Source organism: Opisthocomus hoazin, chromosome 3, assembly GCF_030867145.1.
Source record: "Opisthocomus hoazin isolate bOpiHoa1 chromosome 3, bOpiHoa1.hap1, whole genome shotgun sequence".
Lineage (NCBI taxonomy): Eukaryota > Metazoa > Chordata > Aves > Opisthocomiformes > Opisthocomidae > Opisthocomus > Opisthocomus hoazin.
In genome coordinates this window covers 45,376,452-45,390,925 of record NC_134416.1, presented here as the reverse complement: position 1 = coordinate 45,390,925, position 14,474 = coordinate 45,376,452, and the positions used below count along the sequence as shown (strand labels likewise).

Genomic DNA, 14,474 nt, shown 5'->3' with positions numbered 1-14,474 from the left:
GCAGGAATGAATGGAGAGATCTTTTCCCTTCCTAGCATTTGTGATTCCTTTACTGAAGCATACTTTGTAAACAGTAGATGCTGCATTTTGTAGTCTTCCATGATTTGGTCTGTACCCATTGCCACAAGTTTTAAAATGTAGTTAGTGCACAATGAGAGTTTACACTTCTGAACTTAGTGTGATTTTTTTCCCAAAAGTTTTTCTGGTAAAGATTTCTGCAGTAGACAGAGCCCTTTCTACTGAAAAGCTGAGTGAAGTCCCCAGACTCTTTGGCTGTGACTTTCGGAAAAGCGTAGGAGGTTTTGCCCCAGCGCCTGGACTCTGACAGCAGCCTGACTCCAGCTGGATGCTCCAACACCGCATCCTCCGGAGGAAGACGCGTGAACTCCTGCAGCGGGCTGTATGCCCATCCTCTCTGCAGGGGTGGTTTTTCTGGCCCTAACACTGCAGATTCTTCATTAGGCAGCTCTCTGTAATGGGCCCATATCACTGTTTCTGTGCTCTCAAATGAAGACAGAGATCTAATTTCAACACAAGCTGCTGGGAGTAAGGCAAAGTACCCCCAAAATCTTTCTGTGCCTGCATCTGTGTGTGGGATGAGAGAATGGGCTGAGGTGGTTTCTTAGCCTTGAAAATAGACAGGAGTTGCATGAGTGGAAGAATCAAAGAGCTCTGTAGTTTAGGGTAGATGTTCTGCTGCCCCATCTTAAGTCCCAGCTGAGGTGAGGCTCCCTAGGACTAACAGATCTGCCCTCTGTGTGCCTCGAGCCATCTCCAAGCTGCCCTTTTGCCAGCTGGCCCATGACATCAAGCGTGTTCCTTTTCCAAAATGCTGATCTCCAATTTCAGCTTCTGCCCGAGCAGTGTGACAGCCCTGGCCTTGCTTCCCCAGCCGGTTCCACTCGAACCGAGGGGACTTTCTGCAGAAGTGGGTGTTGGTTGTGGAGGTGTCTGGGTTATGGAACTCCTAACTTTGTTGAATAAGATTGAAAAAGAAAGCGTGACTGTAAGCATTTTGGTGACCGGTTCAGGCCCAGCTATTGGCCAACTTCCTCCTCTTGATTGCAAAATGCTTTTTGAGGAAATAAGGGGCTAAAAAGAAAAAGAGACAAAGAGGTGATTGTGTTGGGCTCAGCTGTGTATGCTTGGACTCTGTAGACTTTTGCTATCTGTTAATGACCATGCTTTCTTTATCCACAGGCAGTTACTCTCTCTCCATACGAGACTATGATCCACAGCATGGTGACGTTATTAAGCACTACAAAATTAGGAGTCTAGACAATGGAGGGTTTTACATCTCTCCAAGAATAACTTTTCCCAACATCAATGATATGATCAAGCATTATCAAAGTAAGTTAAATCAGTTAGTGGGTTACTTAATACAATACAGCCATTATTTCCTGTGAAGAAAAGTAAATTCTTTGTTTTGTTTCAGACCTTTTCATCTTTTTTTTTTTTTTTCTTAATAACCCAGGCCCGCAATTTATCAAAGATAAAGTAAAACTGGTTGGAACCCAAGTAACGTTGTTATCATAATCAGACCTAATGCTGCTTGCTCTGTGGCATACCGTTGTGAAATAAAGAATAGCTGCGTTTAACACCTCATCAAAGTTGTGATGATGTGAAGCTATAGTAAGAACTGCCTGCGTTGTAAATAAATTAATTCTGTATTTGAGAGTAAATTTGTAGTCATATTTAGCAAAAATACGTATAGACTTGTGAATGTCTTCTTGTGGTGTTGAGTCTGGAATTGTTTTTGTTTTTCCTATAACATTATTTGTTTGTTTGTTTGTTTATTGTTAATGGCGTTTTGAAGGAAGTAAAATTCCATCGACTTCAAATAAAGAAAATTGCACCTACATAGCATGTATACATTTATTATTTAAAAAAAGGCGGGGAGGAAGAATGGACAAATTTCTACCTTTATTTTAGCTACAACAGTGACTTTTCATTCTGCGTAACATCCTGGTGGATAGCTCCAAATATGTGTTTTTTAGTCTTGTAACTGGGAAGACAGAGAACATGAAAAACTTAGGACAGAAAATCACATAGTGATTTTTGAAAGCCGAGCTGAGGATTTAGCCATGAGATTTCTCTGAGTTGTTACACAGGTGTGGTAATTATTTGGCACAACTGGAAAACCTGAGAATTATTCAAAATTTGTACTAAATTTATAGCGGGTCAGTGTCTGGAGAAAAAATATAACGGTGACCTACTTTTGCTTGCATGCACATGTATGTGAAAACGATGCTGCAAGAAAATTTACTGACAAATTCAGAATACAGGTCTCAAGCCTGACTCTGGTGTGTATCTTCATCAACATACTGCCAGTAATCAGATCCTACATTGTCTTTATTTGGTACAAATTGTACTAAAACCCCTTAATAATCTGATGGCAACGTGACACTTGTGTATTAAATTTGTCGCTGGATATCAAATTTCAGTTCAGAGGTGCTTAAAGTTCCATGAAAGCACCAGAAAGATTACATTTTCGTCAAAGCATCTGATTATTTTGAACATTATTTTGAGCTTGTTAGTGCACACCTGGAATTAAGTAATGTTTGTCTCAAGTCATGAGGTACAGAAGTGTTATGAATTTTGTATTTTGTTTTTTGTTTGAAAACCAGAGCAATCAGATGGCTTATGCAGAAAGCTGGAAAAAGCTTGTATTAGTCCCAAGCCTCAAAAACCATGGGATAAAGATGCATGGGAAATTCCACGGGAATCAATTAAATTAGTGAAGAAACTTGGAGCTGGTCAGTTTGGAGAAGTCTGGATGGGTAAGTTTATTCCTTTGGAAAGAGCATTCATATCTCCTGAAAGTGTGATTTCAGAGTCATTCAGAAAAATAGTGGACATCAGCCTGGTCTGATGTACTTCTAAAACAGCACAATCAGGTCCAGAACATACCTTCTCGAGAGGAGAGAGGGTTTGTGAGGGGGAAGATACCTGACAGAGACGTGGAACAAATCCTTTGGTGTCTTTTAAAGGAAAAAAATGGTAAGCAAGCACTGTAATTTAGAAGGTCAAAGACAATAAGGCTTTTTTTGGTTGTGTTTTGTGGATGGAGTAGAAGGTTATAGTATGATGTGACTACTGATTCTCAAAATTGATGGGCCTCTCCGAACTTTGTTTCAAATCAGAAAGTAGTAAAGAGCATGAAATAAAAAGAAATCATGTATTTTAGTGATTTATGTATAGAATTGTCATTGTCTCTTGGTAAAGAAGACGCTGCAATGCAATGCATGGGGCTGCTGTACTGAGTGAAGAACAGGGACACTTAATCCAAGATTATGGTCTGCCAGCTTGCTGCTTGGAAAGTGGGTGGCTTAAGTAGTAAGATTAGATGACGATCATCCCCCTACCTTGAATTATCATGCAAGTCTCCAATAATGAAAGTGTCATAAGACCTACAAGTTGTGAATATTAATATATACCCAGAAAAAAAATTATAGTATTACTTATTATGACCATAATTAGCTTTGTTTGCCTATAAACAATATTTTCTCAGCCACAGTGGCTTCCTGTGGCACAGGGCTATGACTAGTATCTAATCACATTCTGTAGAAATGATTTAATCCTCTTGCTTTTGAAATGCTGTCTATGCAGGGATCTGAGTATTCTTTTGGGTTCCATATTCTGTGTTCTGTGTGCTATTCAGTACTTACACACTTGTTACTGGTTGCCATCTTATTTGAGGTAAATTATACCTTTCTCTCAAAGTCTTCATTATGGTGTTTTTTCAGGCCAGATCATGTCTCAACCCTTCCCTGAGTCTCCTTTTTGGAAATTATATTTAAATAGTAATAAAATTGTTATTCTAATAATAGAAGGGGTTTTGTTGTTGTTGTTTGGTTTTGTTTGTTTGGGCTTTTGGGGTTTTTTTAACAAGCTTCTATATGCAGGGCATTTCTGAGTATCTTAAAAGTGTATCCCAAAACTTTTTAGAAGATGCAAACCTATGAAGGGGTCTCTGATGACCCAGAGGAGTGTGGCAGGCTGTCGGGAGTGTCACTGCTTTGAAGAGATGCTCTCATTTAGAAAAGCAAAGCACAGAGTGGTGCTGTTTCAGTGGCAAATTCCACACAAAATTACAGTGCCTATCAGAAAGCTCTAATTCAGTCATAGTGCAATCTTTTGACATAAATCACGTAGAAAATGCAAGCAATGCATCCCTATAATATAATATACCCAATTTCAGCCTTTTATCTACCTTCATGAGAAAAGGCTTAAGCAACCCTCTAGCTATGATGTACATGAGTGACCATTTACATACTAGCTAAGACAAGAGTCAGCCATTGTGCAGTTTTTTTCTGTCCAACAAACCAGAGCAAGAAGTGTTTAGCTGGCACTGAAACGCTGTGAAAGGCTTTGTGGCAGAAGGTAATCACCTGCTTGAAAATGTCGCTCATTTTGGGAAGTGACTACTTCTGCACATGTACACAGAAAGTCATAAAACTTTAAGAGGGTGTTTCTGGTTCAAGATGTTTCCTCTTGTTTGTGTCATTATTTTAACATCTAGATTGGGCCTAACCCCTGCATCTGAATTGCTTCACTGTGAGAAAAATTAATGTACTGTGAAAGCAATTGCTGTGTTTCCTCTTCTCTGCTTCCCTTCTGAAGCGAGAGAAGCTGATTTGCATGGCGCAGGTCCTCTCGAGTCAGGAGCGTGGTTGATCTTAGAACCATAGAAGTTCGAGCTGGAAAAGACGTATTAGGTCACCGGTATGATGCAGGGTGTCAGCAAACACTGTGTGTTGTAATGATCACCCAGAAGCATCAGGACTTACGGAGACGTAATGAGAAATAACCTAGTTGTTACGCTCTCCTGACTAGAGAGCTAGTTGTTACGCTCTCTCCTCATTTAGAAAAAAATTATTTTTCAGCCATAGCGTGAATTAGAGAGAAATACTGTTCCATGATTTAATTACTGAATAAATTTCTTCTTGATAAAGGGTACCTAGAATTGTCGTTTCAGAGGGAACAGTGTCCTCTTCAGAGGAGCTGGGCTCCCCAGTAGAGAGAGATACAGAGCTACTGGAGAAAGTCCAGTGAAGGCCCACAAAGATGGAGAAGGGAGTGGAGCATCTCTCCTGCGAGGAGAGGCTGAGAGAGCTGGGACTGTTCAGCCTGGAGAAGAGCAGGCTCAGGAGGATCTCAGCAGTGTATACAAATATGGAAGGAGAGTGCAAAGAGGATGAAGACAGGCTTTTTACAGTGGTACCCAGTAACAGGATCAGAGGCAGTGGGCACAGACCGAACACAGGAGGTTCTTTCTGAACATCAGGAAACACTTTTTCACTGTGAAGGTGACCGAGCACAGGCACAGGTTGCCCAGAGAAGTCATGGAGTCTCCATCCTTGGAGATAATCAAAAGCCAGCTGGACAGGGTCCTGGACAACCAGTTCTAGGTGATGGCCCTGCTTGATCAGGGAGGTTGGACCAGATGCCCTCCAGAGGTCCCTTCCAACCTCAACCCTTCTGTGATTCTGTGATATACGGGAAGATAGAGATAATACTGTTACTGCAATGTGAAGATATGCCAGTGTTCTTTTATAGTCTTTTCTTTTTAGTTCGTCCATAAGTACTCTTTGGGCTTCCAAGTTTTGTTCCTTTTGTGCATTTTGGAGGAAGTTAGCTTATGTTATAGGAGGACTCAGAAAAGCCAAGGAACAAAAAGCAGACCCCCGTATCCCCCAAGCACTTGGCTGTGCTGCTTCTCAGTGCACCTGTGAGCCTCTGCAGAGAATCTTTGTCACTAACGAACCTGGCAGGTGAATCCCCTCCAACTCTGACGAGTGTCTTTTACACAGAGAAAATTTGCTCCCAGTTTTGTCTGTCACTGCAAGTGCATTTAATTTCTTTCTTCTTTACAGCTATGTGTAATTTTAGATATATTATAAAGACTTTCTGCTTTTAAGCTACCAAGTTAGCATTTATGTGTGTATTTTGGGCATGAGTTGTGCTGACATGATAGATGAAAACAGCAGAGCGGACTTGTGTTCACGTTTCATGCACTGCACTGTGGAAGTAGCTGGAAAGCTGCAGCCTGTGCTCTCTGCCTCCGCATTTAATGGTCTGTATGGAGACGAGCTGGAGATGGAGCTGCTGTTGCATTCCTCTGCTCTTCAGCTGATTGATGGCTGTAGTTGGTGAATTGATGGTGACGGTGGTGTCAGTGATGTGCTGACATGCAGTAGGATGCAGAGCCACTGCTGTTCCTCTGCCACTTCCCCAGCATCTCCTGCAATCGTAACGGCCTGAGGCATTACCTGGCTTCTAACAGTGTCACACCTCCATAGTTCAGACACGTTGTTCCCAGTATAACCTTGCAGAGAATTACTGTGAAAGCAGAGGAAGGAGAAAGCTGCATCTTGTAGGCTTGTTCATAAAGTTGTTCATCTTCTGCCCTGGAGATCTGGTCAGAAATGGTAGGCTCAATTTCATTATTGTCTGTTCTAAATTCATATCACAGCTTGGTCTGATTAAGCCCATGTAAGAATCTGGGGGCAACCTGGCTGTGCTAGATACTACTCTGTCAAAATAATCATAATCAATTCCAAAATAAGTACCTGAAACTAACAATTTTTGGAGGATTCTATTCTAACATATGGAAAAGAACATGGTGCTCTATGTAAGACATCATCAGGTTCCTCAGACTTGCATGCTATTGCTTGCAGTGCCTTTAATCTTTAACGAAGCCTAAATTGCAGAGAGACTTGCTCCCTGCCGTGGTATGAAAGGTTTTTTGACCATAGAGTTCACTGCATCTGGGCAGCTGCTTCAGTGATGTGATGAACCAGAGCAGCACTGCAAGAGCAGGGTCTATGTTTTATGCATTTTTGTTCCTAATGTGCACTGATATGATGTGAACCATAATACTCTCTGGTATTAATAACCTATGAAGAGAATTCTCAAGCAGGGCTAGAAGAGAAGTTAACAAGCCAAATGGAGCCATTATGGTGTATTTTATTGATGAGACACATTTTGCTTGCATCTCAGGTGTAAAAGATTCTCTCATTTGGTAACACAAATCAGAATACAAGTATTAAACATTTTGGACGTGTACTTCCTTATGCAGCTGTTAGAAAAGTGAGAGTAAATAATACCACAGAAATACTGTTATTAAAACAAAAGGCATCGAAAGTGAACCAAGAAAACTTGCTGGCACATCTCATCAGTATCAGAAATGGATTTTTACAGTACATGCATGAGCTGAATGTTAGTTGCAAAGAATCTGAATTTTATGTCAGGTGTTCCAGATGTAAACAAGAATTTCGTTGCTTACCTATCTTGTTGAGTTCACATTTAGGCATCAGACTGACTATGTCGTCACGGTCATATTGTATGGCAAGGAATATCGCGACCCAGCGAGTGCTGGGTTTACGCCTGGAACCAGGTTCATGTCAGCCAAGGCAGATGTTGGTGGAGAGTTCAGAGCTGCAGGTACTGTATGAAGCAGGGGTGATACAGTGCTGTAGCCACCCCTTCCCACAGCTCCCTGTGCGTCACTGGAATCCTGCTGTGATGCAGGCTGAGCATTAACTTTGCTGTCACCAGCTGAAGTGCTTTGAGGTCACCAGTTTTCCCTCCACCTGCACAAAGGCTGCAGTTCCCTACCTGCGCAGTAAGAGTGTTCCTGCAGAGCATTTTGGTGTCCCATCCCTCTCAACACCTGATGAAATAAATGAACATCAGAGACATCAGGAACAATTATCTGTAGTGCTCTCATCAGCTAATCTGCTTTGTGTGTTACAACCAGAGGGTCGGGGTAGACCATTTTCCTGCAGAAAACATCAGTATTGCTGAGGTGGTGTAGTAAACTTTCTGTAAGTAGAACCCTAGTTTGATGGCTCTCTTTAGTGAATGTAAAAGACAGTTACACCATTAAGTGTATTGGTCACAACTGCTTCACAGAAATAATGACATTAATTAGTTAGTATGTTCAGTAGAGTATTCAACAAATTGGGAGTAGAACTAGTGCTCTGCTTCAGGGTATGGGATGGAATAGTAGAAATGATACAAATAATCTTTCTGCTTCTTAGGCAGAAAGAAATATATTTAACATCTGTTTTTGTGATAGATACAAATTGTGTACCTGAGCTTTACCAGCAGATTTGACCTGTAGTTGTCATTTCTTATTACTAGATCATTTAGAGGCATATCTTTATTGTGCTTTGACCTGACCATGTTTGGGAAAATATATTTAATAATCACGCAGGTGAATATTTTGTGATAGACATAGTAGCTTTTCTTGGGTGATGATCCTTCTTTAAAAAAAGGTGACAGAAGATGCAGTGGTTAGAGCAGTCCCTTAAGATGTGGAAATTAGTTCCTTGCTTTGCCACTGATCTCTTACGTTAGGATGACAAGTAGTATAAGGAAATTGTGGACTCCGATTTAGAGGTGTACCCATTGCGGTAATACTGTGGATTGTTGCTGAATAAGGAAATGAGCTTATTTCATTTAGCCATGAGAGTTTTACCTTTTCTGAGAAATATTTTTGCAATGTTGAAATGGGTGTGGTAGGGGACCAGAGTTGCATTTGTAACTCCCCCTCTCTCTCTTTTCTTTTATTTCTTTTATTTTTCAAATTAAATAACTTCACAAAATAAACTTTAGGATCAGTGCTTGCTGCTCTATTTTTTTAAATTCTATTTTAAGATTTATTTTATGTTTGGAAAACATTAAAGCAGAAAATAATTCACTGCTTTACTTTTTACTGATAGTTGCTTTTTATATAATTCGAATATTATCTTAGAGGGTTGGATAAACAGAAGTGAAACTGCCACAGTCTCTTCCACTCCTGGCACAGGCTATGTGATAAGAAGTTATCACATTTTAAATCTTGCTCTGAATGTTGGAGGACTGCAGTGCTGGCAGCATATCTTGGCTGGTCACGAGAATCCTCGTTTGATTGCACTTTCCCCTAACGCTCCGTTTTGAGCACTGAGGGTTGCAGAAAGGATTATAAGCATGAGACTGGCATGCATAAAATGGTTATAATCATGGTATTTAAAGGTGCTCCAGAATCTTGCAAGCAATCCATGGGTTCTGTTAGATTCTGGAACAATTTGTGTGGACATTCATTAAAGCATCTCTTGACTGTTTGAATATTTTATAGGCTCCTTCTAAATGAAAACTTGGTATGAACTAATACAGGTTTATTTTTTTTCAGATAACTGATTACTGAAAATAGGGAATGGATTATTTTTCACTGCAGTGTTGTATCAGTTGCAAAATAAAAAGGAATTCTAGCGTAAATATTTGCGCTACGTCTGGCACTTGCTCTCAGGCTTTTAGCTGTTACTGGAATCCAGTCTCACCTGCTTTACAAATTCCTACCAGTCGGGACCCTGTGCGGCACCAAGTGACCTCAAGTGCACTGATCGTATCCCCTCCTTTTAGGTTACTACCATAACAGTACGAAAGTGGCTGTGAAGACTCTGAAGCCTGGAACGATGTCTGTGCAAGCCTTCCTGGAGGAAGCCAACCTCATGAAAACTCTGCAGCATGATAAGCTTGTTAGGCTTTATGCTGTAGTGACCAAAGAAGAACCTATTTATATTATAACAGAATTCATGGCTAAAGGTGAGAACAACATTGGATCTGCAAGCAATGTTTTTGTAAACTCTTCTGCTTCTCCTAAATTAGTCCCTTTTCTCTAACGAGGGAAGAATAAAAAATTAAAACTTGGGATTTTAACATTATTCTTTTGAATGCTCTGATACAATGTGAAGGAGCACATGTCCTAGAGGAGGACTGGGCTTTAATTCTGTGATTCATTGCTGCATTTGTGAAATAAACTATTTTTACAGTTTTCTATAATGTAGCATTTTTAGTTGTTTCAGATGCAGAGCATAACCCTCAAAATAGTTCTGGTTCCTTTGGGCTCCCTACCCAACTTTCGTGTCCGGTGTCACAGCAAAGTAGTTAAAACAAGCCTTAGAAATTGCCCCATGTGACCCTTGAATTGATAAATATGTGTATAATAAGGTGACTGATGAGCGGCCTTGCAAGGGTGGCTGCACGAGTAGAAAAGGGCAACCTTTTTGGAGTGTCACTACCCAAAATACGTGAGATTTCCTTCTCAGATTGTCTTGGGTGGTAGTTCTTCTTCTTTTGCTCTGTTTTCAAGCAATTCTGCTGATAACTTCATAAGCAAGTGTTGAGCCACTTACACTTTATGACTTGGAAAGGATGACTCTCCTAGACAGCTTTCCTGATAGTCCGTAGACCAGGGTACTTACCACGCTCAACACCCCTGAACTAAGCTCTGGTCTGATGGGAATGTTCTACACTCAGGAAAATGGCAAAACCTGGATGCCTGACATGCTGACTTGGCTGTTACTGTTGTTAAAGGATATAAAGAGACTGCCTTACTGTAGTCAGCTTGAAAATACATCAAAACACTTCACCAGGAAACTGGGACTGGCACTGGGGCTTTATTTTGGTGAGAAGCTGCACTGACTTCATCTTTCTCTGTTGTAACAGGAAGTTTGCTGGACTTTCTGAAGAGCGATGAAGGAAGTAAACTGTTGCTTCCAAAGCTAATTGACTTCTCTGCTCAGGTAAATTTTAAGAAATGTGCTCAAAATTAAGGGGGTTTATTTCTTTCTGAGTCTGAAACTCGTGCTGGGCAACTTTCTTCTAAGTTTTTTTGCATTAAAAAAAATAATTGAATTTCAAATAATTCTTGGTCTGAGTAAATAAGTTTACTTGAAAGGAGGGAATAGATAAAAGAGGTTTCAAAGGGAATACGTGGTGTTAGGCTTAACTCCTAGATACCGCTGGTGACCTGCTGATATGGCAGTGGTAGGCAGCCGCTTTCCTTTGTGGAAGGCAGTTTTCAGTTTGAGAGGCTGCAAGTTGAAAGTGTAAGTACAGGTTTGTGAGTTTGTGCTTATGAGATTCCTTCAGTGGTAAGGAATGTGTCATTTTTACTTCTTAAGTTAGGTCTATTGGTCAAAATTCTCTTAACCTCAAGGGACTATTTTTGGTTTCGAATCCTTACATAAGTTACTGTGAAATAAATGAAATCCAGTTAAATGATGTTTCAGGTACTAGTGTCTGATTTATGAACGGAGATGATTGTTTCAAAATATACAAGTTATCCAATGACATAAATGAAACATGTAGAGAGAGACCCCAGAATGATTTGTGTGTCAAAGCCTGGATCAGAAGTGCCTGGACCCCAGTGTGTCGCCTCGGTCAGTTGCCAGCATTAGATGTCCTCAGAGGCATATAGAAAATAGAGTAAAAATTATGCTTTTGTGAGTTGTAATTCGTGTTACTAATAGGTAGTGAAGGCATTTCTGAGAGGCTATTTTTTTGCCAACCTTTTGGGGTTTTCAGTATGCATTAGTTTTCAGACTGGTGTACTCCGTTAAACTAGCTTGTCACAATTCATGAGGAAAGACAAGAAACCTCTAAAAAGACGTAATAAAACATTAGTGATTTATACCAAAAACTTATTATGAAAATATTAGATAACTCTTTTATATAACTATTGTTATATAAATAAATATCAGACTAGATATTAGGAAGCATTTCTTTACTGAGAAGGTGGTCAGACACTGGAACAGGCTTCCTAGAGAGGTGGTCGGTGCCTCAAGGCTGTCAGTGTTTAAGAGGCATTTGGACAAGGCCCTTAAAGACGTGCTTTAGCTTTTGGTTAAAGTGGCCTGAAGTGGTCAAGCAGCTGGGCTAGATGATCGTTGGAGGCCCTTTCCAACTGGAACTATTCTATTCTGTGGTATATTATCTATCACATATTTTTATATAGGTGTTCAATATATCAAATATGGATTTTTATTTAACATAGATTCAATGCAGGAGCTTTTTTCACTATAATTGTTGGTTCAGTCTAGCTATAGCTTTTTTCAGTTCTCTGAACTCTTTGGGTAACTTGTCCTTGAGAATTTAGTGGGGCAAAATCTTTGCAGATGTGGAAAACCTGCTGGAAACCAGGTCATGGTCTGGAGAGATGAAGAACAGTGGGCAGAAAAAAAAAAAGTACCTTTGAAAATAGTATGTAAAATTCAAGGGAGAGAAGAACATCTGTGAGCAGTGGTAAGAAAGCAGACCCTGGATGTGGAGAGGAAAGCACATGTGGTTTTATAGCAGCCCTTTTTATTGGAGTTAGGGATGTTGTGCTCATTTTAAATGAATATCGTGTTTTCAGAAATTTAAGGCTTAAAAAGCTTAATGAACTAGATGGCAACTCTGTGTACAACATGGGTAAATCACTTCCAAGTTGACAGGGGTCAGCGACTGTCATTTACAAAGCTTTGAAAGTTGGGTCCCTTGAAACGGACTCGCTTGTCACCCCGATCTGACAGCAGCCTCTCGGAGCCAGTTCCTGCACTTGACCTCAGAGGCCAGCACCTTGTGCAGCACAGATGGTGTGAGAAGTCCCTCTCTCCACCGAAGATGTAGGCTATCAACAGAAATTCCTGAGAGCGAGCCGTGCATTGGGTTGCAGAAGGATCTTAAAGGGATGTTCAGGAAGGCCTCTCTGAGGATTTCTAGCTGCAGCCCAAACACAACTTTGCAACAGGGATACTGGGATATTTATTATGGAAAGAATTTGTAGGGTTTTTGGAGCACATTTTTAAAGACCCCTTAAAGCCACTGGGTAAAAACAGGGCTGTGTGGAATAGGCTTGCAGGCTCCATGTGGTTCTCAGACAAGGCATTTCACTCTGACCAACAGATGTTCACTGGTCTTCTCCAGCTCTGGCAGTCTGAATGTTAATTCATGGGTCTGTAGGGCAAAAGACAGACAAAAAAATTTTGAAACTCTGTTGGCCTACTGCTAAGGTAATGGTAATTTTAGTGCAGACTTGTGGATCACACTTTTCCAGGATGTAGGCTGTATATAAAGGAGAACACGAAATGTGTCTGGTATTTTTGGTAGGACTCTGTTTTGTGCAAATGGCACGCTAATTTATTCTTAAAGCAGTGATGCTAACCTCTTTGTACAGCCTAAGGGGAAAGAAATTTGCGGAGCTATGTTTCAGAACAGATTAAAAAAAAAAAAAAAGCATGGAAAGAAGCTCATGGTGAACTACTTATATAAGATCAGGTATATTTTTTTTGCCTTGGTGGACGCACACTTGAGCTCTTCACGACTGTCTAATCACACCATTCTGGCAAGGCAGTTCACCAGGCTATCCCAGCTTCTCAGAAAGACTGAAAATGCAAGAAACAGTAGCTGAGGATTGGTTTGCTTTTCCCCTCATACATCTGTGATGTTGCATGAGGCTGACCTTCTCCCAACCATGCTGCGCAGCTGCCTGGCTCGCATCCACACATCTGCACATCAGTCGTCTGGTGCAACAAAAATTGGTGGAAGAACCCAACCCATGGCAGAAGGGTACATTACCAGTAGGCTTACGATACAGCAGGATGGAAATTGGCAAGAGTGGTTCCACTTAGTTTGTTGCCTTTCTATCCAGAGGAAAGGTCTTTGCCGCCTTACAATGGCCTTGTCAGAGAAGGAGGGACTGGGAATGGGAGGAAGGGAGGGGAGGGTGCAGTCTCTGTGACTCTCAGATAGCTGAAGGACGTAGTGCAGGCAGTTGAACATGAATGCCCAGCTGAAGCCCATTTTCCAAGTGGTGTTGAAGAGCGCTGTGGGTTGGTGTTTCCATCGCCAGACTGCTGTTAGCGCTCAACTCGCTGCCTTCGTGACGCCTTTACCTTGAACAGTCTTGAAAGAAAGCTGCATTTCCAAGGGGTGAAAGCTTCTGATTTTGCAAAAAGAAAAGTATGGACTGCTCCTCTAAGTGAAATATACACCTTTTTAAAATATTTCATTTTTCAAGGAAGTAATCAGATATAATCCTACTCTGCTATATTGATTTTGCTGTTTTCTTAGCTTAGCATCCACGCTCAATAATTGTTATTTTTGCCAGCGATAGCCAAGTACTGGGGACAGACTTTTTAACAAGGCCTGTAGCGATAGGACAAGGGGTAATATTTTTAATCTAAAAGAGGGTAGATTCAGACCGGATAGAAGGAAGAAATTTTTTACCATGAGGGTGGTGAAACACTGGAACAGGTTGCCCAGAGAGGTAGTGGAGAGTGGAGGCCCCATCCCTGGAAACATTCAAGGCCAGGTTGGATGGGGCTCTGAGCAACCTGGTCTAGTGGAAAATGCCCCTGCTCACTGCAGGGGGGCTGGGCTAGATGACATTTAGAAGTCCCTTCCAACCCAAAGCATTCTATGATTCTGTGATTCTAGTTAGTCACACTTAAATCTAGTGACTCCTTTAGCGTACAGCTGTGGATTCAGGATTTTTGTGGGTTTTTCTGCTGTACTAACAATCACAAATTATGAAATCAGGCAAGAAAATGCTTGCTGGGAAGGTGGTGACGTTCCGTTTCTAAAGCAATCTGCCCCCTGAAAGAGCTGAAGTTTCTCTTTTGTGTTTTGATTACTGAGTATGAGTAGAGGCGGAGGAAATCTAG

The 14,474-nt window shown here is 41.0% G+C and overlaps 1 protein-coding gene across 3 annotated transcripts in view; it reads left to right on the top strand.

Moving 5' to 3' along the window:
- Positions 1-14,474, top strand: part of LYN (LYN proto-oncogene, Src family tyrosine kinase) — a 53,889-nt gene that overhangs the window by 23,919 nt on the left and 15,496 nt on the right. For all 3 annotated transcript variants that reach the window (XM_075416134.1, XM_075416132.1, XM_075416133.1), the window contains 4 exons: positions 1,201-1,350; positions 2,628-2,780; positions 9,409-9,591; positions 10,495-10,571. In XM_075416134.1, coding sequence (XP_075272249.1) covers positions 1,201-1,350; positions 2,628-2,780; positions 9,409-9,591; positions 10,495-10,571 — 563 coding nt within the window. The remainder of the gene's footprint in view (positions 1-1,200; positions 1,351-2,627; positions 2,781-9,408; positions 9,592-10,494; positions 10,572-14,474) is intronic.